The sequence below is a fragment of the Leptodactylus fuscus genome, chromosome 1 (genome assembly GCF_031893055.1).
Source record: "Leptodactylus fuscus isolate aLepFus1 chromosome 1, aLepFus1.hap2, whole genome shotgun sequence".
NCBI lineage: Eukaryota > Metazoa > Chordata > Amphibia > Anura > Leptodactylidae > Leptodactylus > Leptodactylus fuscus.
The window spans coordinates 208543247-208567502 of record NC_134265.1 but is presented as its reverse complement, the minus strand read 5'-3'; the positions used below and the strand labels follow the sequence as shown (position 1 = coordinate 208567502).

The following is a 24256-nucleotide window of genomic DNA, read 5'->3' as shown; positions in this document are numbered from 1 at the left end:
CCAACTGTTGTATATTCAATTTAGCTCAAGATTCTGGGACCAAGTGGGTTATGTTAGAATCATATATCACCATACAATTCATGCACTTACGAAATTACAAAGAATCATGTGGCCTTAAAATATATATCTCATAATCAATATATTTATGAATAGCAGATAATACAAAATCCAAATACTATGCTCAGAGCGGTAATCCGCATAAGGAGAACTAATTTAGAGCCATGTTCACATATTCATGACTATATATGTAGCTTTTTTGGCTTTTACACTTTATCTCATAGCCAATATATTCATGAAAAATAAACAGCACAAGGTCCAAATACTATATCTAAAGCAATACATCGCATCAGAAGACTAGTCTAGAGCCATGTTCACATATTTGCGATTATATATATATATATATATATATATATATAATTTTGACTTTTAAGTTTTAATGAATTAAATAGCTCCCATTAATTCTCTATGTCTAAATAAAACCCTCTAAAGGTGTTAACATTATTTTAGGATATTTATTTTAGCAATGGTATGCACCATTGCTTTTTTTACTTTAGGCAAAAAAAAAAAAAAAAATTATTTTCTTTTTATTTCTTTACTTTTTTTTTAGGAAGCTAATAAATTAAAGCCAAATCATATTTGGAATTCATTCCTGCAGGATATCTACTGCCGAATCTGAGGATCCAGAGGGCTTCTTTTTTGTGTAAAACTTTCTTAATATCCCCTCCTCTGTGTCCTGTATACACATTGTATACACCATAAGCTATTATTTTAAAAGTATTTTGTATATGAATCTGAGATTGAACATGAGTTTTAGGTGCAAATGTGTTTTAACGTATTTTTTCAAAAAATTATTTGTGTTGGTCGCAAAGTTGCATGAAGGTGGATGTGGCTATTGATGACCCATTAAGACATTTGTAATCTTCAGGTTGTCTACTTTCAAAAAATATATAGGGTTTAGGGGTTCACTTACTTTTCATGGTGTGTAATCCCTACATTTTATAGGATGATACTTTTTTAACATTTCCAGCTTCAAAGCAGATTTTTGTTCCTTCCAGTTCTAGCGATATTCTGAAGACACGTGCATGCGGGTTCAGGCCATAGTGATATGTATGAACTCTGCACATGTTGAACTCTTATTTTTGGTGCATTAAACTTTTTGTTTGGTTTCCGCTTTTAACAACTAATATACATTTATTTGCATTTTTTCATAGAACATTCACTTTAAATCAAAATTGCATGAAGGTGCCTGTTCGTATACAGTACCAAGTGGCATTCTGACAATGCTGCAGGTGTCTACTAAGAAAATATTTATGTATGGGGGGGTAGGATGCTTTTTTAATGTTGCAATTTAGGTTTGATTTGTTCATCTCAAAACTGTGAAAATTGCTCTGGCTACTGGAGGTGCAAAATTTCCAGAGACCCTTAGCAGCGAAAAGGTTAAAACATTTTTTTTTTTTTTTTTTTTATCAGGAGTCAGGTTATGTAGATAACTGGTGTCATTTTAACCCATTCAGAAAGGGGGCCATTTTTCATTTTTATGGAAAAAAAAAAAAAATCCTAAATAGACACTTCGTTCATAATGCAAATAAAAGAGATTCGGATGGGATTTACACCAATAAACAGTATATATTGTCAAGTGACTATATATTGTACTAAAAAGTGGGTCAATACAGTGTAAGACAACAGTTGTTCCACATATACCTGTATACATTATGTCTGTACAGTGTATTTAGGCCACAGTTGGGAATAATCAAGGGTGTGCTTATAATTAGAGATGAGCGAATCGATTCTGCGGAATTCGATCCGAATTTCAGGAAATCTTCGATTTGCCAAGAATCCAGATTTCCTCACACTTTGATGCATTGAATCACATTTTTTACTAAAATGGCCACTGCACATGTTCGGACAAGGGGCAGGGAACTCTGGGAACACGGGATCACCCACAATGCCAATCATGCAGCCAATCAGCAGCCAGCTGCCCCTGTGAAGTCCCAGCCCTATAAAAACCAGCAGCCATTTTAGGTACCGTCATTTCACATCACACTTACTGCAGGGACAGACATCAACAGGAGCTAGGGAAAGAGAAAACAGATACAAATTCAGGGAAAGAGAATGGTACTATTCCGTTATCGGGCCAGCAGCAGCGCATTTCAGCACCAGCTTTCGGGACAGCAGTTCAGTTCAGCAGCGGGAATTACAATGACATCCGAGGACTGCTGGCCCGATGCTTGTGCCCAGTAGCCAGTACATCAATGACCCCCCCTCCATCTCCTCCTCCTTCCAGTGCTGCCCCCCAGCTCTCCTTACATCTACCCCGTACCCTCTCCCCGCCACATGACTAAGCCGATGCTGGCCCGATGATAGAGGCCGTGCTTGTGTGTAGTAGGCAGTACATCGATCGATGCCCTCATCCTCCTCTTCCTTCCAGTGCTGCCCCCCAGCTCTTCTTACATCTGCCCCGTACCCTCTCCCTGTAATAGGCCTCACCGTAAATCTTGAGCAATGAATGCTACTAGATAGCCGCCGGACGCTGCAGAAAGTTTGTCCCTCCGGCTCGCTGTAGCTCACCGTTCCTATAGTCGGCGTGTTTCTTGTCAGGGCCTGGATTGAGCCCCGGTGTCTTTCCTTTCGGTCTCGGTACTAGCGCTGAGGTGAGGCCTAGTCGTGTGGCGGGGAGAGGGTACGGGGAAGATGTAAGGAGAGCTGGGGGGCAGCACTGGCAGGAGGAGAAGGATGGGGGAGGGGGGTCATCGATGTACTGGTTACTGGGCACAAGCATCGGGCCAGCAGTCCTCGGATGTCATTGTAATTCCCGCTGCTGAACTGCTGTCCCGAAAGCTGCTGCTGAACTGCGCTGCTGCTGGCCCGATAACGGAATAGTACCAAGAGAATTACAAGTACAAGGAAAGTTTAGGGAGGAAATCATAAGAATTCGGGGTGGTTGCAGTGTCATTAACAGAAAGAATCTTAATATACATTGCAGCACTCACTGCCGCTATACTGCTGCTCATTACATATACCTGTAACCACGGTCTGTGACGGAGTGGTTACCCGACAATAACACTATGTTATTGTCATGTAACCACTCCGCCACAGGCCGTGCAGTATGAACAGGTGCTCGATCGTGTTGAAAGATGCTATCGCCATCCCCAATTGCTCTTCAACAGTGGTAAGCAAGAAGGTGTTTAAAACTTCAATCTAGGCCTGTGCTGTGATAGTGCCACGCAAAACAACAAGGGGTGAAAAACACGACCACACCATAACACCACCCCCTCCAAATTTTACTGTTGGCACTACACACGCTGGCAGATGACATTCACCAGGCATTTGCCATACCCACACCCTGCCATCGGATCGCCACATTGTGTACCGTGATTCGTCACTCCACACATTTTTCCACTGTTCAATCGTCCAATGTTTACGCTCCTTACACCAAGTGAGGCGTCGTTTGGCATTGACCTGTGTGATGTGTGGCACCCAGTCACCTGACCACGTTCGAAGTCCGTGAGTTCCGCGGAGCGCCCCATTCTGCTCTCTCATGATGTCTAAGGTCTACTGAGGTCGCTGATATGGAGTACCTGGCAGTAGGTGGCAGCACAATGTATCTAATATGATAATATATCATCCATTAATATGCACTTATCTATTCTCACGCCTTTTTAAAGGGGTTTATTAGTGGGGAAAGAAATTAGGGGCATATTAGCATTGTGTTCAGAGTATACATTTACAGACCATTTTTCAATACAGTCGTGGCAAAAATCAATCATTCCTAGCCACTAATCTCTGCAGTTAGCGTTTATACAGTTAGACGAAACAAGCACCAGAGATAGGCGAGTATGTTTTTTTTTATTATTTTTTTTTTTATTAATTTTTCACCTTCACCGGGGTCCAGAGGAGTATATGGCATTTCCTCAACAAGCCCTTTAAGGTTTATGTAGACAATCATGTACAAGAAATAATTTTATCTTAGAGGTTGTCATGGATGTGTTGATACCAATTGGATTGGAATCAATTTTTCTTCAGATTTCAGTGTGATGGCTGCAGCATATAAAGGGGCTTAAATGGCATGGCATCTGAAGTGTCATGGGCAGCAGTATAAAATAATTTTCTCCACTACCTGCACGGTCAGCTGCTGACGTCATCCTATACACTGTGAAAGTGCAAGTATAATCACCTCCGCTTTAATTTTGGTCTTATTTTCAAGCCAAGATTGCAGCTCTAGTTCTCACGGGTCTGAGCTGTATAAAGTTACAGTGTCAATGAACATGCTCTACTCTGGGTGAACAGTAATGCACTTTGCTCAGAGTATTGAGAATGAAATAACCGCAATATATTAGCCACTGCTGGCTCTAAAATATCTGCTTTTACCCATCAGTGAGCCAAAACTATATAAAGAAAGTTTTTATTCCTCATATGGTTGCTCATATTTACCACTGATAACCTTTCTAGGCAACATTTAGGATACAACAATGGGCCAAGACTGAGGTGGTGTATGGTTATTCACAGAGATGTACTAGAGTCAAAATCAATAGCAGTCTTTTAAGATAAAAAAAATGAGGGTGATATGTCATGAATAGGTATGGGGCATTTTTCTCCACAGTCCTCCACACAGGCAGGTTTTGATCCATCTTTGTTCCCATTGCTTCACTGCTGTTGCTTTGTTTGGAGACTTCAGCATTGTTACACAGCCACACCTGAAGACCAAAAGATACATCAGATACATCAATAAAGCACTTCTATTTCCAACTAAAATAAATCAGAACGTAGTTACTTTAATTGAGGGTTGTTTTTTTTTCCGATATTGTGTTGGGGGGTCCAGGTTTCTGAATATTTTTTGCAATATACTTTATTAATCTATCATTAGGGTTGAGCCAATCTTGAGATTTCAGGATCGTTTTTAACATCCGATTTCCGATCATTTTCCATTTAAACCCAATCCCAATGCAAGTCAATGGGATTTTTATTATTTTTTTTTAAACTGTAATTTTTATTAAAGATTTTATAAACATAAAGAAAACAAGTAAATTCAAAACATCAAACAATCAAGCAAAAAGACAGCAATCCACTGTCAAAATCAGCCTCTTTGCCCCCCGTGTGAACTAGCCCTTACACTAACCTGGGAGGCAGGGGCAGCGAGGCGAGAAGAGGAGCGAGAACAGGGGGACCGGACCAGCGGCAGCTCTTCTGTGCAGGTAAGTGTTATGCCCGGTTCACATTTGCTGATGTGTTCCGTCCGTAAGAGTCCGCATGAGGACCCCTACAGACGGAACACAAGCGCAACTGCAAGCGCTGTGCAGTACAAGCACACGGACCCCATTATAGTCTAGGGGCCTGTGCGCTTGAACTGCACAGCATTTGCAGTTGCAATTGTGTTCTATCCGTAGGGGTCCTCATGCGGACTCTTACGGATGGAACACATCAGCATATGTGAACCAAGCCGCTACTAGAGATGTTAGCTAGTCTCCCATTAGAATGAATGGACGCACACAGGCTGTGTGCCGGCTGCATTCATTCCTATGGGACCTAGCTAACATTGTTAGCTTTTCCCACAATGCTTGGCCAGAAGCAAAGCATTGTGGGGAAATAACTTCCGACCTCGATCCCGCCGATTTTTTCCGATCCCGATCGCTCAACCCTATCATATTTCCTTTTAACAGAAAACAGGGTGTAAAGTTCCTATTATCAATGCTCTAAGCTTTGTTATTAGACTGTACACATGTACTCAGTGTAGTATGTGGAGCTAAAGCATTTACCAAAGGGAGATTGTTACTTCAAACAACTCCGGTTTTATACCATCTATAAAAATGGTTCCGGTATCATAAGAAAAATGATTCTCAGCTTTTATATGATGCCAAGATTTAAGAACTAGCTATAACAGAATCTGAGATGCCACTAGTTAAAAACAGTCTGGAATTTCAACTTAATATGCGGCATTTTAGGCTGCATATAAAATCACATTCCTGACTGAGTTACTAATTAGATTAGATTCTTAAATCTTGGCTAATATAAAAGCTGAGAATTTCACCCTTCTTATGATACCAGAACCATTTTCTAGGTGGTATAAAACTGGAAAAACAGCCAGCTGAAATGATCACCCCCCTCTTTAGTAAATGCTTCAGCTCTGCATATTCACACTATAACGGTGTATGGACTCTCCCTAGTAACAGCTCAGTTAGAGGGTTGGTAAGGAGAATATTACAGCCTGTTTTCTGAGAAAAAGGAATTTAGCTTAATAAGAGTAAGAGAGTAATAAAGTATTTTGCTAAAATGGTCACCAAACACACCCTGACATATTAGCAAAAAAAAACCCAAACCAAAACACGACATGACATATGCCACATGTCCAATAGATGCAGGTCGAGATTACCCCCCTCTACCTCACAGCCATTGTGAACAAACAGTTGGCCACACATGTATATAACTATTTTTTGAATTCCAGTAAAAGTGTATGGAGTCGAGTATGCATGCATGTGCGGATACCCTCATGTCACTGCATCCTTGAGGAAGGAGACCTCCATTCTCAATAAATGTGCATGTCCCAGAAGTGGAATCTGCATCTTTTGGACATTTATGGCGTATCTTGCTGAAGCCTGTGCCCGATCTGCACTCAAAAATTCTCTTAATTAGGCCCTGCCAATCAAAAGACCCCCGTGCATCACCTACTATTACCACTGAAAACACCAGGTACATACAATTAGTGGTACTGTAAGGTAGGTGAGACTTTAGGATCATGAACTTCCACTATGGGCAAAAGTGTTTTCCTGGAATGGCCTTTAATTACATACCATATTTATATGCTTATGTTCATTTGGTTGTTATAGGTTTCTATCTAACACAGTAGTTTGTGTGCCATGTTCACCATGTATGGATTGTTTCATGATTTAGGTTCAGATTCTGTGGTTTAACCCTGACAAAAATCAACATGTTCATGGTTGTTGTAGATTCTGTACTGAAAACTATTATTGTATTTAAAATCCCCACTGTATTCGTAAAGAGTATATACAGCCAGCTGTTAAAAATGCATACTTTGGTGGTCCTGGCGTTTACTGTAGTTTTGGTATGTACAGGTGAAAAACATTTATTTAACATCTTTCACTGGAAAAAATTGCAACCACATACACAAAAAAACAGAAACAAAAAAACCCCCAAAACACAGTACTGCAAAACAATACAGTGTTCATACAGTGTTCATGTTGATCCAAATTTGTACATTGTAGGGAAGATAAAGGATTATTCCAGTTCATCTTTATTGATGACTTTTTCTAAGGACAGTGCATAAGTAAAAAAATCAGTGAGGATCTGTCACCTGAGACTCTTTACTGTCTGGGGTTTGAAGGGGATGCAGAGCTCGTGCGAGCGCTGTGATCCCTTAACTGCTTACATCACATGCCGTCTGAATGATGGCCACAATGCAATATAATTTCAGCTTCACCCATAGTAGTAAATGGGAAAGGCTTTAATCACATTGAATGGCAGCGATAAATGAGATAACATACAATGTAAACGGTGAAGGAGTCAGGCCCCTTAAAGAAAAAAAAAAAAAAAAAAAAAAAAAAAAAAAAAAAAAAAGGAGCAGAGCTGCAGTAACAACCCCTACGCACTATAAAGAGCATGGCCCCATCTGCTTCCATGCTCTGGAAAACTGTACAGTACAGGGATAGGGTGCGCTGTTTATCTGCACAGGGGTCAGCTCTCACTTTCCCCGTAACGCAAACCTTACGATTTGTGAGATAGTTCACAAGTAACTGAAGTCACCCAATTCATCTGCACAAAAGGCTATTAAATAAGATTTCCCAACTGTTTTATAGGCAAGTCATGCTTTCATTTCTAACCAACTAGCCTTTTGTACATCCTAGGATGATCTCTGACATGCTGAAATGTGTATTCCTTAGTGGTAAATACAATGACTAGTGTATTTTCTTCAACTCCCATATGCCCCCTAAACCCCTTCCCACATGAAGGTATGATGGAATATATTCTGCATTCATACATACTATATTAGCATTTTACACCTGTGCTCTATCTATCATAAGCTGCAAGGGAAAGTCATGTTTCGTCTGGTGTTGGATAAGTGTGGCCATTATCCTGTGAAATATTTTTGTATATTATATAACTAAAAAAAGGCATGAGTTCTTAGTTACATGTGAATGATTTTACAAAGTAAAAATGCCTATTATCACTGAGCAAGAACTTAGCTTCTGTTTATATCAGCTCTGAATACTCCCTCATGTCCTTTTCAGATATAAGTTGTATACCTAGTATTCTGTTAACCTAATGGTAACAGAGTTAAAGACTGCTAGAACTTTGACTGTAACACCAGTCTGTAACAACATGTTTCATGAAGCCTGCCAAACTCACCGCGTACAGGACTTGCATGGCTCAGTGGGACAGGTTCCTAGATGCAGTCTTCTTAGATGATCAATTTTAGGTTGTGTTGGTGACCTAAGTCAAATTAAAACGGGAAAAAAAAAAAAAAAAAAACCCACAAATTGAGAAGTTTTGTGCAAATGTTAATCACATTTTTAAATAGGTGCGATATATCATGGGGTTAGGTGATCACAGAAGCCGACTGCAAAGGCTCGAACAATTTTAAAAGTCCAATCACCTGAAATATTACGCTGAAATTTGTAACTGATCTGTCCTGTCTTACCTTGTATAAGCCTCATACTGTACAGAAGCATGACTCGGCGCACCAGGTGGTTTCCCAAATTGCAGACGTAGTGGCAGCTTGCTCTGAAGGCGGCTGATTAAACCATTTCCAAGGGGCAGCCAGTCCATGTTAGGGATGAGAAACTGGCTAGGTAGCAGGCAGCATTCATCTATCAAAGCTTCATCTGGTTCACATGGATGGCTCTCATCACGACCTACATGAAACATTTATTAGCTGCAAAATGTAATAAGTAGAGATGAGCGAACACTGTTCGGAACAGCCGTTCCGAACAGCACGCTCACATAGAAATGAATGGAAGCGCCCGGCACGCGGGGGGGTTAAGCGGCCGGCGGCAAAGTCTGCGTGCCAGGTGCTTCCATTGATTTCTATGGGAGCGTGCTGTTTGGATCAGCTGATCCGAACAGTGTTCGCTCATCTCAATTCAATTCATTCAGAACACAACACAAGACAACATCTTGTGACATTTTTGCTTTATAGAATACTAGTAGAATACCCGCGGCTTCGCTCGCGGAAAATATGTTAAATTATTGGTTATGCTAAAGTAAAATTTTCAATGGAATATAAACAAGGATGAAGATCAGCATCACTCGGAGGAAGACGTAGAAAAATACTTTATTCCATTTCCAGCGTAAAAAACATATAACAATAAAGAAAAAGTGATGACAAAAAACACATTAAAAAACGCCGACGCGTTTCGGAACACACAGTTCCTTAGTCATGGCTTTTAAAAAAGCCATGACTAAGGAACTGTGTGTTCCGAAACGCGTCGGCGTTTTTTAATGTGTTTTTTGTCATCACTTTTTCTTTATTGTTATATGTTTTTTACGCTGGAAATGGAATAAAGTATTTTTCTACGTCTTCCTCCGAGTGATGCTGATCTTCATCCTTGTTTATATTCCATTCAATTTGCCTTTTTGCCCGGAAGGCTGATCGTGCACCCCGGTTGGAATATTAGAACACACACGGTGAGCTCCAAACTTTTTTTCTCTCTTGGACTTTAAAATTTTCAATATCACACTGAAACTGACATTTTGAGAGCGCTGCAGTAAATTTTTTTTCCACTTTAAATTTTTATTATTTTGGCATTTTATTAATTTGTCGTAACATTGATGTGAACAACTTTTTTTTTTGGTTTCAACATTTTTATTGATTTTATATATTCAATACATATTATGTAGTATAAACTATTACAACTATTTTTGGAACTATTTTTTTTTTATCAAAAATTAAAATTTATGCCCCTTACACCAGTGGCGTAACTAGGAATGGCGGGGCCCCGTGGCGAACTTTTGACATGCCACCCCCCCCACGTGTCATGTGATTGTTCATTATGGGCACTGAGTGGTGTGTGGACTCCTTGTAATAGTAGTGTGGACTCCTTGTTATCTGGTAGGGCTTGTGATGGAACAAAGTGTTGAGTTGAGACCCTCTAATCAGGACCCCTGCCCTTCCCCTATATAACCTGTGGACCACAGGTTACATAGGGGCAGGGCAGGGATCCACAGGTTATATAGGGGAAGGGCAGGGGTCCTGATTAGAGGGTCTCAACTCAACACTTTGTTCCATCACAACAAACCCTACCAGATAATATAACAAGGAGTCCAGTCCACACACCACTCAGTGCCCATAATGAACAATCACATGACACATTCGGCTCTGCTACATGATGTTGCAGTGCCCAATGTGTCATGTGTGAATGCTCCCTTACATCATGTAGCAGAGCAGTCCCTCTTCAGAATCCCTGCCCCAATTATCAGCACTGCACAGCACTGTGAGGAGAGAGTTCGAGGACCCAGCGCTTACCTGGCTGACGGCTGGGTGCTTGCTGACTGTGCGGCACCAGTAAACATGGCCCCGCTTCTTCTTCAGAACTAAGTCTCCACCCCCCAGCGTCAGGACGCACGCTGAGGGAGGAGACACTGCGGAAGATCCTGTCAGGCCTGCGCAGGGTGTTAGCGAACACCCCGCAAAGGCTAAAAAAATTTAAATTGTCACGTCGGGGGCCCGGGCCCTCTGATGTGCCGGGCCCTGTGGAAGCTGCCTCTGCTGCCTCAGCGGTAGTTACGCCACTGCCTTACACAAACATATAAAACATTTACACCAGGGGTGTAACTACCGGGGTAGCAGTGGTAGCGGCTGGGACCTGGGACATTAGGGGGCCCGGCAACAGCCACTACTGATGCATTTATTTTTATTTTTTTTAATAGGCCGTTACTGGCTGGAGTTACTCCAGATGGTAACAGGCCCTATTTACTTACCGATCCTAGCTGGCAGCCAGGATCAGTAAGTGACACCGTGGGCCCCACAAACAGTATTATTATACTCGAGGGTCTGAAAAGACTTCACATGACTGGGGCCTGTGTCCTTTGCATTGCGACACAGCCCCCCCCCCCCCCAGGTCACGTGACGTCCCAGACGTCTTTGAAGATGGCCGCCATCAGCGGGAAGTACAGCGAAGCCAGGTATAGGTAAGTAACAGTGTTTTTTTATGTTTGTATCCCTCCTGAGTCTCGGATTATTATGCTCTGGGTTCTGAAAAGTCCCCAGAATATAATAATTGTTCATGGGTGTCCACAGTGGGGCATAATACTGGGTGAAGGGGCCACAATGGGGCATAATACTGGGTGAAGGGGCCACTATGGGGTATAATGCTTTGTGCAGGGCCATTATGGGGTACAATACTGTGTACAGGTGCCACTCTGCGGCATAATACAGTGTGCAGAGGCCACTATGGGGTATAATAGCGTGCACAGGAATGTGGGTGGTCAGGTCAGTCGGGGTCTTCAGCAACGGGAAGGGGGGGGGGGCAGAATGTCAAAAGTTCGCCACAGGGCCCCATCATTCCTAGTTATGTCACTGATTTACACCCAATTAGTGCATAGTGCAACCCTTTATCCTCCCTCCAGTGTAATTTATAAGTAGTTCATGGACAAAAGAATAAAATTGGTTTCCAGTTCCACATCTATCTATTGTAGGGCTTCAGTGATGAAAACTCCCTGTATAGTCAGCAATAATGACACTATCAGGCAGTTTTCACCTGACCAATATTGCATGTTCAGGAAGACTGCTTGCACACTACAGTAACACTACAGTCTCCGGGCTGTGGATTCTACATCTGCATAGACTTCTATGGAGCCTGCAAAATTCACAGCTTTGTGCACAAAGTCGTCTATGGAACCATCAAATCCATGGCCTGAAGGCCCATGAAAAATACTATAGTTTGCAAACAGCCACTAAGTATACCAGACATGTTTTGTCATTGCATGTGTGCGTGCGTGTACATGTGTGTGATCCATGTGTATGTATGCGTGTGTATGGCCCGTGTATATGTATGTGTGTGCGCGCAATCCATGTGTAGGTATCCGCATGTGCAAGGACGTGTGGTCCGTGTATGTGTGTGTGCGCATTCGTGTGATTCATGTGTATGTATGCGTGTGTGCATGCATGTGTGTGGTCAGTGTATATGTATGTGTGTGTGCGCGTGTGATCCATTTGTATGTATGCGTGTGTGCATGCACGTGTGTGGTCCGTGTATATGTATGCATGTATGTATGCGTGTGATCCATGTGTTTCTGCGTGTGCAGAGCAAGTGTTCATGCAGTGTGCATCCATCTGAGTGTCTTTGCGTGCGTGCGTGCGTGTGGTGTTTGTGTTGTGTGTGTCTAGAGTGCTCTGGTGTTTGTTTGGAGTGTTGTGGTATTTGAGTGGTGTTGTGTTTGTGGGTTAGTGTATGTGCCCTGTCTGTGTGAAGTTTATAAGGGGTTTGTGAAATGTTTGTGTGTAGTGGTGCGGCCCCTTCAGCAGTGACTCTTTGGCGCTCTCGCTATAATCCGTTCCTGTCAGTCACGATTGTTGTTTTCCCCTCAGCGCTTTCACTTTTCCCTATTATATGTATAGGGCCTAAATTTAGGGGCCCCAATCTCATTACGGGGACGCTAGCGAGATGTAACGTGCGCAGTATTCTGCTCCTGTGCGTGGAGAGGGGGCCAAATTTCAGCCAAATCGGGTGAGAACTGTGGATTTGTATAGAGCAGACTACTACGGAATCTGAGTTTTATATATAGACATAGCCTTTAACCCTTTCACTGTCAGGGTTTTTCGGACATTTTGCAATACCGGTAGTTATGACAATTTTCACTTTTGAGATGTACATACAGAGATGCAACTAATTTATACCAATAATTCAATTTAAAAAGTAAAACTCATATTTTATACAATCATTACACACAGAGTGATCTCAGAAAATTAGAATATAGTGAAAAAGTTCTTCATCCACAGCCAAGCTCCACGGTACATTTGGCTCTGTTCAGACCGTAAACAATACCTGCTAAGACTAAAGAATACATTCTTACAACAGGTATATCATCCAGTGGTTGTACCTAAGCAGATCCATAGCACTACAAGAATTCCAAGGAGCAGTAGAGTACAAAAAGGAGGAGGAAAAAAATAATGGTGCCCTTAGTGGTTACATACAATCCTCAAATGAACATCTTGAGGAAAATTGCTACTGGCCTTGAAACAATATTTCACAGGGATAATGAACTAAATTATTCCCAGATTCCCACTCCTTGCATGTACACCACCACCAAACTTAAGGAATCTCCTGGTTAGAAACGCCTTTGTGTCACCATCAAAGACTGGTATATTCCCCCCCCCCCCCCCCCAGATGTGTGGCTATTTGCCTACCAGCTCTCCCCCCACAATTCTGGCCCAAAAGTGGGCTCCACAAGCTCCTAGATGACGTTGCAGCATTGTTGGGACATAATGGCCATCCATCTACCTAGACCATCCAGAGCTGCACATCACTCATCAGTAAGTAAGACTCAAAATCAGTCTTCATGAATGTCTAGCCCACTACAACCATTTCTACACATGAGCTTAGGGGTGGCCAAATAGTAGGTTTATACACAACTGCAAGCCTTTTGGATCCTACACATTGAGGTTCATGGGACTTCTGAGAAATCAGCATCTTCAAAAATCGGTTTGCTTCTTTGTAATGGTATTTTAGCAACTACTCTCTTAATCTGATGAATTTGTCTGGCAGAAACCTTCCTTATTATCCTTTTATCAGAAAGAACCAGTCTGTTCTCTGAATCAGCCTTCAAAGTATGATGATCACGCTTTAGCCTTCGTAAAATATCTAATGTTTTTATACCTTGCCCAAGGTATATAAAAAAAAAAAAAAAAAGTTTTGATTGTTTTTTAGAAAGTGCAGCATGAAAAATATATCTACGGAAACACGGTTTTCCGTATAGGTATAATAGGGGCACAAAATACACAGTACAAAGTATTCTGACTTTCTGTGAAAAACGCAGGGATTTGCTGCATGAGACCCTAACTTTAAGATTTTCCTTTAATTGGGTTCACTTGGCAAACCAATTATCAAAAGTGTTTGAGATTGGTTTCATTTAACCAAAGAGCCCTGAGACACATAACAACAAAAATAAAAAATGAAATATTTATGTCACTTAAATCATATTGGCATATAATAATGTGGAACACAGTGTAACTGCAAATTTTATTTTTTGTGCAAGTTTTGCTTGCAATCTGTTTGGTGCAAGATTGCTTGAGGGTGGCTGTATATATGATTTTTATAAAATCGCATGCAATCTAAAAAAAGATTCTGGTATCATAGCAGCAAGAGTTTGCAGCGTGCAGTGTATAATTTTTACCAGAGTGAATGGCAGCAAAATATAGCTTAGCTTCTATTTCAACATTTAAGAATACAAGCTCTTGTTGTTTATTGTGGTAAACACAAATTTTGTCCACCTTGATCTATTTTATCTGTGAATGTAAAATTGAATAGCAAGGCATGGCATAAAGTTGAAGATCAAGGTGTGTCTACACAAAGCAGGAGAAAATAACCTACACCCTCAAAAGAGTACCAGGGCCGTGGATCATGTGATTTTGTTACACAGATGCAGGTGTCACAACACTGCAAAACCACTGATATCCAGATGACGTTCACTTTTTGGTTATTTTTAAAGTAATTGTCCAGGCCTACTTACAGCACATCCAGAGACGAGTGAGCAGACGGAAAAGTAGGGACATGCTGTCCTGTGTGTCTGATGTTGCTGTATACACTGGAAGGCAGCTAGGTTTCAGAAGACCCCAAATTCGAATCATCACCATCAATTCACGCAAAGTACCAAGTGAAATTCCATCACGCAAAAAGCTGTGTCCAGGACGGAAGGATGAGCCCTGTTGGATATAAGGCTGATTATCAATCAAAATCTTGCCAGTCACAATTTTATGACAAATGTAATAGTGAGAAAAAATAATGGTGAAAAAAAAAAAAAAAAGTGATTGCTGATTGAGAGAATGGGATATCAAAAACTAGCAAAGCACCAATTTAATTTAGGTTCCCTTGAATAAAACTTTTTGGGAGCCTCAGCCTAGCTTCACACAGGTGTATTCAGTCTTGGACCAAACGGACCGAGCTCCATCCCAGACTCCATGCATCATAATACATGAACTTTAGGAAACAGAACAGACATATAGCCCTGAATTTAATGGACTAAATAAGCCTATGTGAAGACGGAATTAAAATGGCACTCGTTTATTACTTGCTTTGTTATGTAATCTTCAATAAAACGAGTTTAAAAAAAAAAAAATGGCACTCGTTTTATTTTATATATAAATAAGGCTTAGTTATTGTTAAATAAAAAGTTGTGCAACCTTTTAAAAGGGAGTCTGTCAGGGGCAAATTTGAAATCAGACAAAAGACAGAACCTTATCGAACCGCCAAGCTCTGCATATCTACCACTTTGTAACATCTTATCTGCAGTTAGGAAGCAGTTTGCATATGAATAAAATTGTGATTTATATGAAAACGGAGCTGCAGTGCAGAATAATAAAGGTATCATTGAAAAGTGTACAAGTCCTCCTATAAGGAACTGTAAATAGCTATCCATTTTCCTGCCAAAAACTCCCTTCAATATTCTGTGTGTGTTTCAGTTCGACAGCTATTTAGTCTGCCATGCTATGTACAGGGTGGCCATAATATAACCTCAGGTGTTTGGAGTCATGTGCAGGCTGACCCAATGGACGGAACTGCCTGAAAAATTGTATGTGTGCTAATCAAGGCATGGGGAAATGGACGGTATGAAAAAAAAAGATAAAATAAAAATTTAATACGAAAACTCCCCACCAAGGGATAATGTGGCGCTGTACAGTGAGCGCGCGGCGCAAAAACCCGTCTGTCGATACTTGGGGATGTCCCATTTGGACCACCGACTAGCATGACTGTTCAATGCAACCGCCATCATGCATGGTGAGCATGGTCATCCTATGCAAAACGTGCTCGACGCTGGCGTGTAACGTCTCTGGTGAGATGCGGTCTTTGAGGTCAGGCAAGGTTTCAACATTCCCCCGATAAACCCACTCCTTCAAGTGTCCCCACAACCAGAAATCACAAGGAGTGAGATCTGGAGAGCGCAGTGGCCACGCTGTAGGGAATGAGCGGCTCAAAATCCTGTCATTGGGAAAATGTGCACGAAGAGCGTTCTTCACAGGATTTGCGATGTGAGGAGGGGCTCCATCCTGCATGAAGGTGATCTTCTGCAGACACTGCCGCTGTTGGAGTTGGGGAACGACCACTGTTTCCAGCATTGTCCGGTACGTCGCTGCTGTGACAGAACAGGTGGCAACCCCAGTTGGGCCCAAATCTTCAAAAAAGAACGGTCTGATCATGAACAATGAGGTGAACCCACACCAAACAGTCACCTTGGGCGAATGCATCGGAACCCCCTCGAGCGCACGCGGGTTTTCGGTGGCCCATATGCGACAGTTCTGTGTGTTGACCGTTCCATTCAGGTAAAAATGAGCTTCGTCGCTCCACAGGATATTCCATGGCCAATTGGTATCCACTTCCACTCTGGCCAGAAACATTAATGCAAATGTCATGCGGGTGTCATTGTCACGAGGAAGCAGTTGGTGATGATTTTTAGTTGTTTTTTTTTTTTTTTCATGCCGTCCGTTTCCCCATGCCTTGATTAGCACACATACAAATTTTCAGGCAATTCCGTCCATTGGGTCAGCCTGCACACGACTCCAAACACCTGAGATTATATTATGGCCACCGTGTATTTGGTTCACAGAAGACTGCATGACCCACTGGATACCATATTAGAGTGCTAGCATCTCCATGAAGGATGACATAGGAGCACACCAGAAGTTTACGGCTTGACAGCATAGAGCCACTTATACACACTATGCTTCTTTAAAGGTTCAATCAGCTAGGCTCTGTTGTGTCCATGGACACTACAAGGGACAGTGAAGGAATCAGAAGGCACCATCTGCTGTACATAAGCCGTGCCTCAATACTGCAGCTCTGTACCTATTGAAGTGAATTGAAGAAGAACTGTAGTACCCCAGGACCTTCTGCTTCCAGCAACGTTCCCTGAATAGCTTCCAAAGCCCAGAGACAGCTGATAGCTACTTTTCGCAAATGTCGGTGGAGGTCAAGTTAAACGGCAGCTGGATGTGTTCAATATTAACGTTAAAGGCCGTCTATCACCTGAACCCAGCATAGCAACCCGGCCCTGCAGGTAGTTTGATTCAGGTGACCCTAACCTGTGTTTTCCCCTTGTAAATTTGCAAATGAGCTCTTTGGAGGGTATTGCTGTTGCTCCAAATATGTAAGTGGTAAAGCCTTTGTTTCTCCAAAGAACTCAACACCTTTTTTTGCAATATGCAGATATCTCAGCAACAGAGGCACCATTTCACAAAGAAGAAAACACTGTTTAATTCAGATAACTCTAACCTAGCTACAAAGCTGAAAAACAGTTACAAATGTGTATCAGCTCACTCACGTGTCCTGAAGGGGCATGATATGGTGTCAAGTCATAGTTGCTCCATAAGAAACTGAGGTTTGCATGGAAAAAGTCCTTTCAGCCTGAGGTTAGCAACCCATGTTTTCAAAAGATGATTCCAGCAAACACTTCCTTGTTAAAACTTATCATTTAATATGCAGACATAAGGAATATGGTACAAACAAAAATAGATCAATTAAAAATGATTATGATGTCAAGGAAAAACGTCTGGCTGACGCGTTTGGGAGCTTTGAAATGGCCCCTTACTCATAGCCTCTAGCAGGCTATGAGTAAGGGGCTATTTCAAAGCTCCCAAACGCGTCAGCCAGACGTTTTTCCTTGACATCATGATCATTTTTAATTGATCTATTTTTGTTTGTACCATATTCCTTATGGCTGCATATTAAATGATAAGTTTTAACAAGGAAGTGTTTGCTGGAATCATCTTTTGAAAACATAGCTACAAAGCTGGGTTGATTTGAGGGTTCTGGTGACAGACTGGTATTCTCCTCAATCAGGAGGATTGAAACCTCCTTAGCACCCCCATACAGTATAATGCCTCCATAATACACAAATATAGTATAATGTTCATCAAAGAACAACCACCCCATAGTGCTCCCTCTTTCAGCCATTTGCCACTTTCCCTCCATGCTCATGTATAATGACAACAGTCTGGAGTAAGAATGATATCTCATCCGCTGTCCCTGTGGTGGATCACGGCAGCAATACTCATACTTGATGGCATTACTGTGATCCATCACTGAAGGTGGGACATCAGTCGAGATAATAGTTTACACAGAGCACATGGTCATCACTACAACAGTGTGGACAGAGGAACTGCATTTCCCAAAATCTGTTGGAAGGAACTGAATACTCCTTGAAATACATGGTTTGTCTATTCAATTATACTCAAGCAACTAAGTTATATACTGAAGAGATGCAACCATGAAATACCTGATTAGGAAGGCTTGCCAGGAGATACAACACAAAATCGCCAATCCACTGGATAAGCTGCTGTAGAGACTGAAGAGTTGGCATGTCAAGAACAAACTCTTCTGTCTTCAAGTTAATCATAACCTTGTCTATATCTAGGGACAGTAAGATTCACTTATATTAATTTACATCACTGACTGGACTCACCTGCAAAATGTCAGCAGACTAAGACTCTTACCTGTATCAGGGAACTTATTGCAGATCTCAGTAAGACGGTCTCCTGGACTTTTCTCAGGTGTGTTAAGGACATGTGGCCGAAGTAAAGATTTCAAGGTGCAACTGATGGAGATGAGGAACAGTTTGGCATGGTAGTCACAGACACGAGTGATTGTGCTTGGCGACAGTTTACAAAGAGATGCTTTCATGGACAGAATCCTGGTGGAAAGGACCTAAAACAGTTACAAGAGTTTTCATTGTTTTTCTATTTTGTCCTCCTGTACACAGAATAGGTGATAAGTGACAGATCAGTGTGGCTTTGAGCGCCGGGACACTTACAGATTATATGGACATAGATCCCATGTCTCACGCTGGAATATAGGAGAAGTCAAACATGCGTACGTCAACTTCATTTGAAATCTATAGGTCTGCTGGAGATTGGTAAATATATCCAGGTACAGTGTTTGGCTGTCACTAAGACTGTGAATGGAACTGTGTATATAATAGACTACTAGACTGTCCCTCTATACAAACTCCCACCGCTCTTGTTATCTGTGGCAATCCAACTGTGTGGACATTTGATAAGTTACAACCTTCTTAAACCTCATGTGGCACTGCTGAGAAAATAAAATCTACTTCAGGGCTCGTTCACATCTGCGTTGTGCTCTCTGTACTGCAGGTTTCAGTTTCCTGCATAAAACAGAGGCAGGATACGGAAACCTGCAGGAGTCTCTCTCATCCATTCATTTGAATGGGTGAGAAAGCTGTCCGGCCGTGAGCGGCGGTGAGCGTTTTGCGCTCTCCGCCGCGAAACTGGGTTTTTTAATCCGGACACAGAGTCTGACATGCAGTACTCTGTGTCCGGATTAAAAAATCCGGTTTCGCGGCGGAGAGCGTAAAACGCTCACCGCCGCTCATGGTCGGACACGGTCTGTGCTTTCCGTCTTCTGGCATGCAGAAGACGGAAAGCACAGAACGGAAGGCTGAACGCAGGTGTGAACCTAGCATCAGCATTCTTAGTGTCACTGCCCTGAATTGCAGTTTGCTTAGAATATATGTCACACTGCTTAGACTCTTCTCATGAAATTAAGCCTGAATCTGCCGAGTGTTCCTTTCTTTAAGTTACAGACTCCATTGAGAACACTTAATACTCTGTAGACTAAAAGTCTTGGCATTACTAGGTACATTAAAAACATTAAAAAAAAAAAAAACAACATACATAAAAACAGAAAAAGCATTCTCACTTGTTGAAGTGCAGCATTCTGTTTGGTGTACTCCTCATGCAGCTTCTCAACTAAATTGTGTACCATGTTTGGCTGCACATGAAGTAAAATGTCCCACCAGTCGTAGCCTGTCACCATGCAGTATTCAAGAAGGAAAAGAAGATGGCGAAGTGATGTTGTCATATCAAGTGCATGTCCCATCGAAGGGGAGACCCTTAGCATACTGAGCTGTAAAAGAAATAAGTCAATTTAAAAAAAAAAAAAAAAAAAAAGTAAAAAAAAAATGACAATAACTTAAGCATCTGATGCATTGTATAGTCATTAAAAATAATTCAATAAATGTCATTACCGCATAAAAAGAATATTCATTTAAAAAATAAAATTTTTGCAGACAAAACCCCCCAAAAACAAATACATAGAACATGGAATATTACTCTTACTGGCAATTGGATTTTCCCGTAGCTTCCACAACAAAAGTAACAGGAGTATTCGTCACCGTCAGGGACAGGTAACAAACAGGAAGCTTTTAAAATGGTCCCTCCTACATACCTGTTCCAGTAAATACCGAGAAGAATGTGATGCTCAAACTAAAATAAACTTATTAGCACAAAAGAATTACAAACCACGTCCAAAAGAATAGACCAAAGGAAAAAGGAGACATAAATGGAGGGAATCCCATGTAGTTGTGGAGGCTAAGGGTAGGATAGTGGCAGAGAGGACTTTATGTCCAATGCCCAAGATTCTATTGGAGAGAAAATCAAGGTTATAAGGTCTATAGAAGGTGGACGAATTTGCCAATTTGCCTATGTGGCAGCCCGGCAAATTTATTCAATGGAGGCAGATTTCGCCCACTAGGTGGCCATACCTCTTGTGAAGTATGCCATGAGTCCTAGGAACAAACTTCTTGATCCAATAGGCAACAGTAACTTTACTAGTGCCCTCTCCTTTATTTTTCCCTTGGTACTGAATAAGGAGACAAGCAGAGTTATGAAACTCCTCTCTTCTGTGTAGGCAAATCACACATCTCTGGACATCGAGCATAGGGAAAGACGTATCTTTCTCCGAAGCAGGATTATGGCAGAATGAGGAGAGAATGAACTCTTGAGAGCTATGAAATTTTGAAACCCCCTTGGGGAGGAATGAAGGATAATGATGAAGAATAATTCTGTCTTTCAGCACTGTAAAATAAGGAGCAAGAAACAGCAGTATCTCTCCCACTCTGTGCTGCAATTCACGGCCATTACCGACATGTTGTATAAATTGCGATTACGGTTGCGGCCCGGCTACACCACGGATAAAATATCCCGTGGTGTAAGAGGCCGCATTGAATATAATGTGTCCGTAAATGGTCCGCAATTGAGGGTTTTCAAAAGCATCATGACCTCACAGATGTTTATAGATGAAGACAGCTCTCCGTTCAGAGATGACCTGTTGCGCTGCAGGAAGAAATAAAGTCATGAGAGATCAAGAGAATACTTAAGAATACTTTCTGATGACTTAGCTTAACTTCTTTTGGTTTATCAACCAGCACCAAATCTGAAAACCACTTCACAGAGAGCTGAAGATGTTCCACCAGGGCTATGTGTGAGACAGTCACTATCAAGAAGTCATCCAAGTAAGGAATAATTTGGATCCCCAAATGATGCAAGAAACCTGCGACATTGACCATGACCTTGGTGAATACTGTTAGAGTGGCTGAGGCACCAAAGGGAAGAGCCGGAAATTTACAATGATTTATTTGGCACATGAAAAAAAAAATAGGGCACTCACCAGTCAATGGATCTAAAAACAGCAAAATTTTATTTCATCCTTAAAAAACAAGGTCAGCCATTTCGACCATCAGGACAGAGAAGATGGAATGATACAAAAAAGAAAAAAGCGACGATCGTTTCGTGCGTCTAGCACTTAGTCAGGCTAGATGCACGAAACGATCGTCGCTTTTTTCTTTTTTGTATCATTCCATCTTCTCTGTCCTGATGGTCGAAATGGCTGACCTTGTTTTTTAACCTCTTCAAGACAGAGCCTAAAAGTACCTAAATGACCAGGCCTCGTTTTTCAAATCTGACATGTGTCACTTTATGTGGTAATAACTTTGAGATGCATTAACTTATCATGGTGATTCTGAGATTGTTTTCTCGTGACACATTGTACATCGTGTCAGTGGTACATTTTGGTCAATATGTTTTGTCTTTTATTATGAAAAAATAGGAAATTTGGTGAAAATTTTGAAAAAAATGCAGTTTTCAAACTTTGAAATTGCATGCCTTTCATGTAGAATGTCATACTACCCAAACTACTTCATAAATTTAATTTACCATATCTCTGCTTTATATTGGCATCACACTTTAATTGCCCTTTCATTTTTTTCAGATGTTATAAGGCTTAAAAGTCAAGCAGTAATTTTCCAAATTTGTAAGAATCTTTCCAACACACATTTTTCAAGGGACCAGTTCAGTTCTGAAGGGGTCTTGAAAGGCCTCTCTAATAGAAACCCCCATAAATCACCCCATTCTAAAAACTACACTCCTGGAAGAATTCATAACTGCATTTAGGAAGTTTCTTAACCCTTTCAGCATTTCACGGCAATTAAAACAAAATAGAGGTCAAATTTACAATTTAAATTTTTTTTCACTAATATATTCATTTAACCCTAGAATTTACACATTCACAACGTGTTAAAGGAGAAAACGCATTCTAAATTCTATTAAGCAATTTCCCCCAAGCATGAAACCGTCCCATGTGAGAAAGTTAAATGATGTATGGGCACACTGTAGGGTCCAGAACAGAAGGAGCGCTATTGGGATTTTGGAGGGCAGATTTTGCTGGAATCTGTTTCAGGCACCATGTCGCATTTGCAGAGCCCCTGAAGTGCCAGAACAGTGGAAACCCCCCCCAAAATGACACCATTTTGAAAACTAGACCCCTCAAGGAATGTATCCAGGGGTATAGTGAGCACTTTGACCCTACGGGTGTTTCACAGATTTTTTTTACCATTGAGACATGAAAATTTAAAATTATTTTTTTTCTGATATGTCACTTTAGCCCCCAATTTTCCATCTTCAAAAGGGGGTAAAGGAGAAATTGCAACCCACATTTTGCTACACAATTTGTACTGAATGCAACAATACCCCATATGTTCTGGTATACTGATATACGGACACATGGCAGCACTCAGAACGGAAAGAGCGCTAATTGGGTTTTGGAGGCCAGATTTTGCTGGAATCATGATCAAGCACCATGTCCCATTTGCAGTGCCCTCAAGGTGCCCAAATAGTAGAAACCTCCAAATTGTGACCCCATTTTAGAAACTAGACCCCGTGAGTTATTCATTGAGGGGTATAATGAATATTTTGACTCCATAGGTTTTGAAAAAATTTGCGTCAAACAAAAAAAATTCATATTTTTTACACAAAAGTGTCATTTTAAAGGCAGTTTTTTTCCCCATAATGCATGAAAATGAAGAGAAACACCCCAAAATAGATTACCCCATTTCTCCTGTGTTCAAAAACGTACACTTTGTGGCCTTAATCCTATGTACGGACACACGTTAGGGCCCAAAAAGAAGGGAGCACCAACTGGATTTCAAAGACATAATTTTTGCTTCTAAATGTTTCAGGCCCATTGCGCATTCAAACAAGATTTGAGTTACCAAAACAATTGAAAACCCCCATAAATGACCCCATTTTATAAAGTAGACCCCTTAAGGTATTCATTGAGGGGTACAATGAGCATTTTGACCCTATAGCCGTTTCACAGATTTTACTAACCTTGGGATGTGTAGGTTAAAAATTACTAAAATGTCCCTTTATCTCCAAAGTTTTTATTTTCACAAGGGGTTAAAAGAGAAAAAGCCCCCCGCAGTTTGTTACACAATTTCTCCTGAACACGGCAATACCCCATATGTGGCCGTAATCTGCAGTATGGGTACTTGGTGGGGCTCAGAATGGAAAGAGCGCTATTTGGGTTTTGGAGAGAAGGGTTTGCTGGAATAGTTTTCAGGTGCCATGTCGCATTTGTTGAGCCCCTAATGTATCAATACAATAGAAACCCCTCAAAAGTGACCCCATTTTAAAAACTACACCCATCAAAGAATGTATCAAGGCGTATTATCATTTTGAGCCTAAAAATTCTTCCCAAAAATTAACGTACAAAATGAAAATTGAAATTTTTAAAGAAATCAGCCATTTCGGCGCCCAATACATTGCACCCACTTTGTGTTGTCAGAGACCTGCACTCCTAAAACTATTAAGGAGCCATCCTGAGGGGCAAAAAATTATATATGTGGGTGTAAACTGCTACTTGAGCACAGAGCAGAAGGAAGCTCATAAGTGAAGGAGCACTGCGCTTTTTAGCTTTTGGGGTGCAGATTTAGAGGAACCCTCTGGGCGCCATGTTGTTTT

At 41.3% G+C, this 24256-nt stretch overlaps 1 protein-coding gene across 1 annotated transcript in view; it reads right to left on the bottom strand.

Moving 5' to 3' along the window:
• Positions 1-4386: 4386 nt before the first annotated feature.
• The window catches only part of MED16 (mediator complex subunit 16), a 48011-nt gene continuing 28141 nt past the window's right edge, over positions 4387-24256 (bottom strand). Inside the window, exons 8-14 of the mRNA XM_075283024.1 lie at positions 19878-20084; positions 18656-18866; positions 18439-18572; positions 14680-14872; positions 8651-8864; positions 8359-8442; positions 4387-4694 (exon numbers count right to left, since the gene is read on the bottom strand). Of these exons, the coding sequence (XP_075139125.1) occupies positions 4568-4694; positions 8359-8442; positions 8651-8864; positions 14680-14872; positions 18439-18572; positions 18656-18866; positions 19878-20084 (1170 nt within the window). The 3' untranslated portion in view covers positions 4387-4567. The remainder of the gene's footprint in view (positions 4695-8358; positions 8443-8650; positions 8865-14679; positions 14873-18438; positions 18573-18655; positions 18867-19877; positions 20085-24256) is intronic.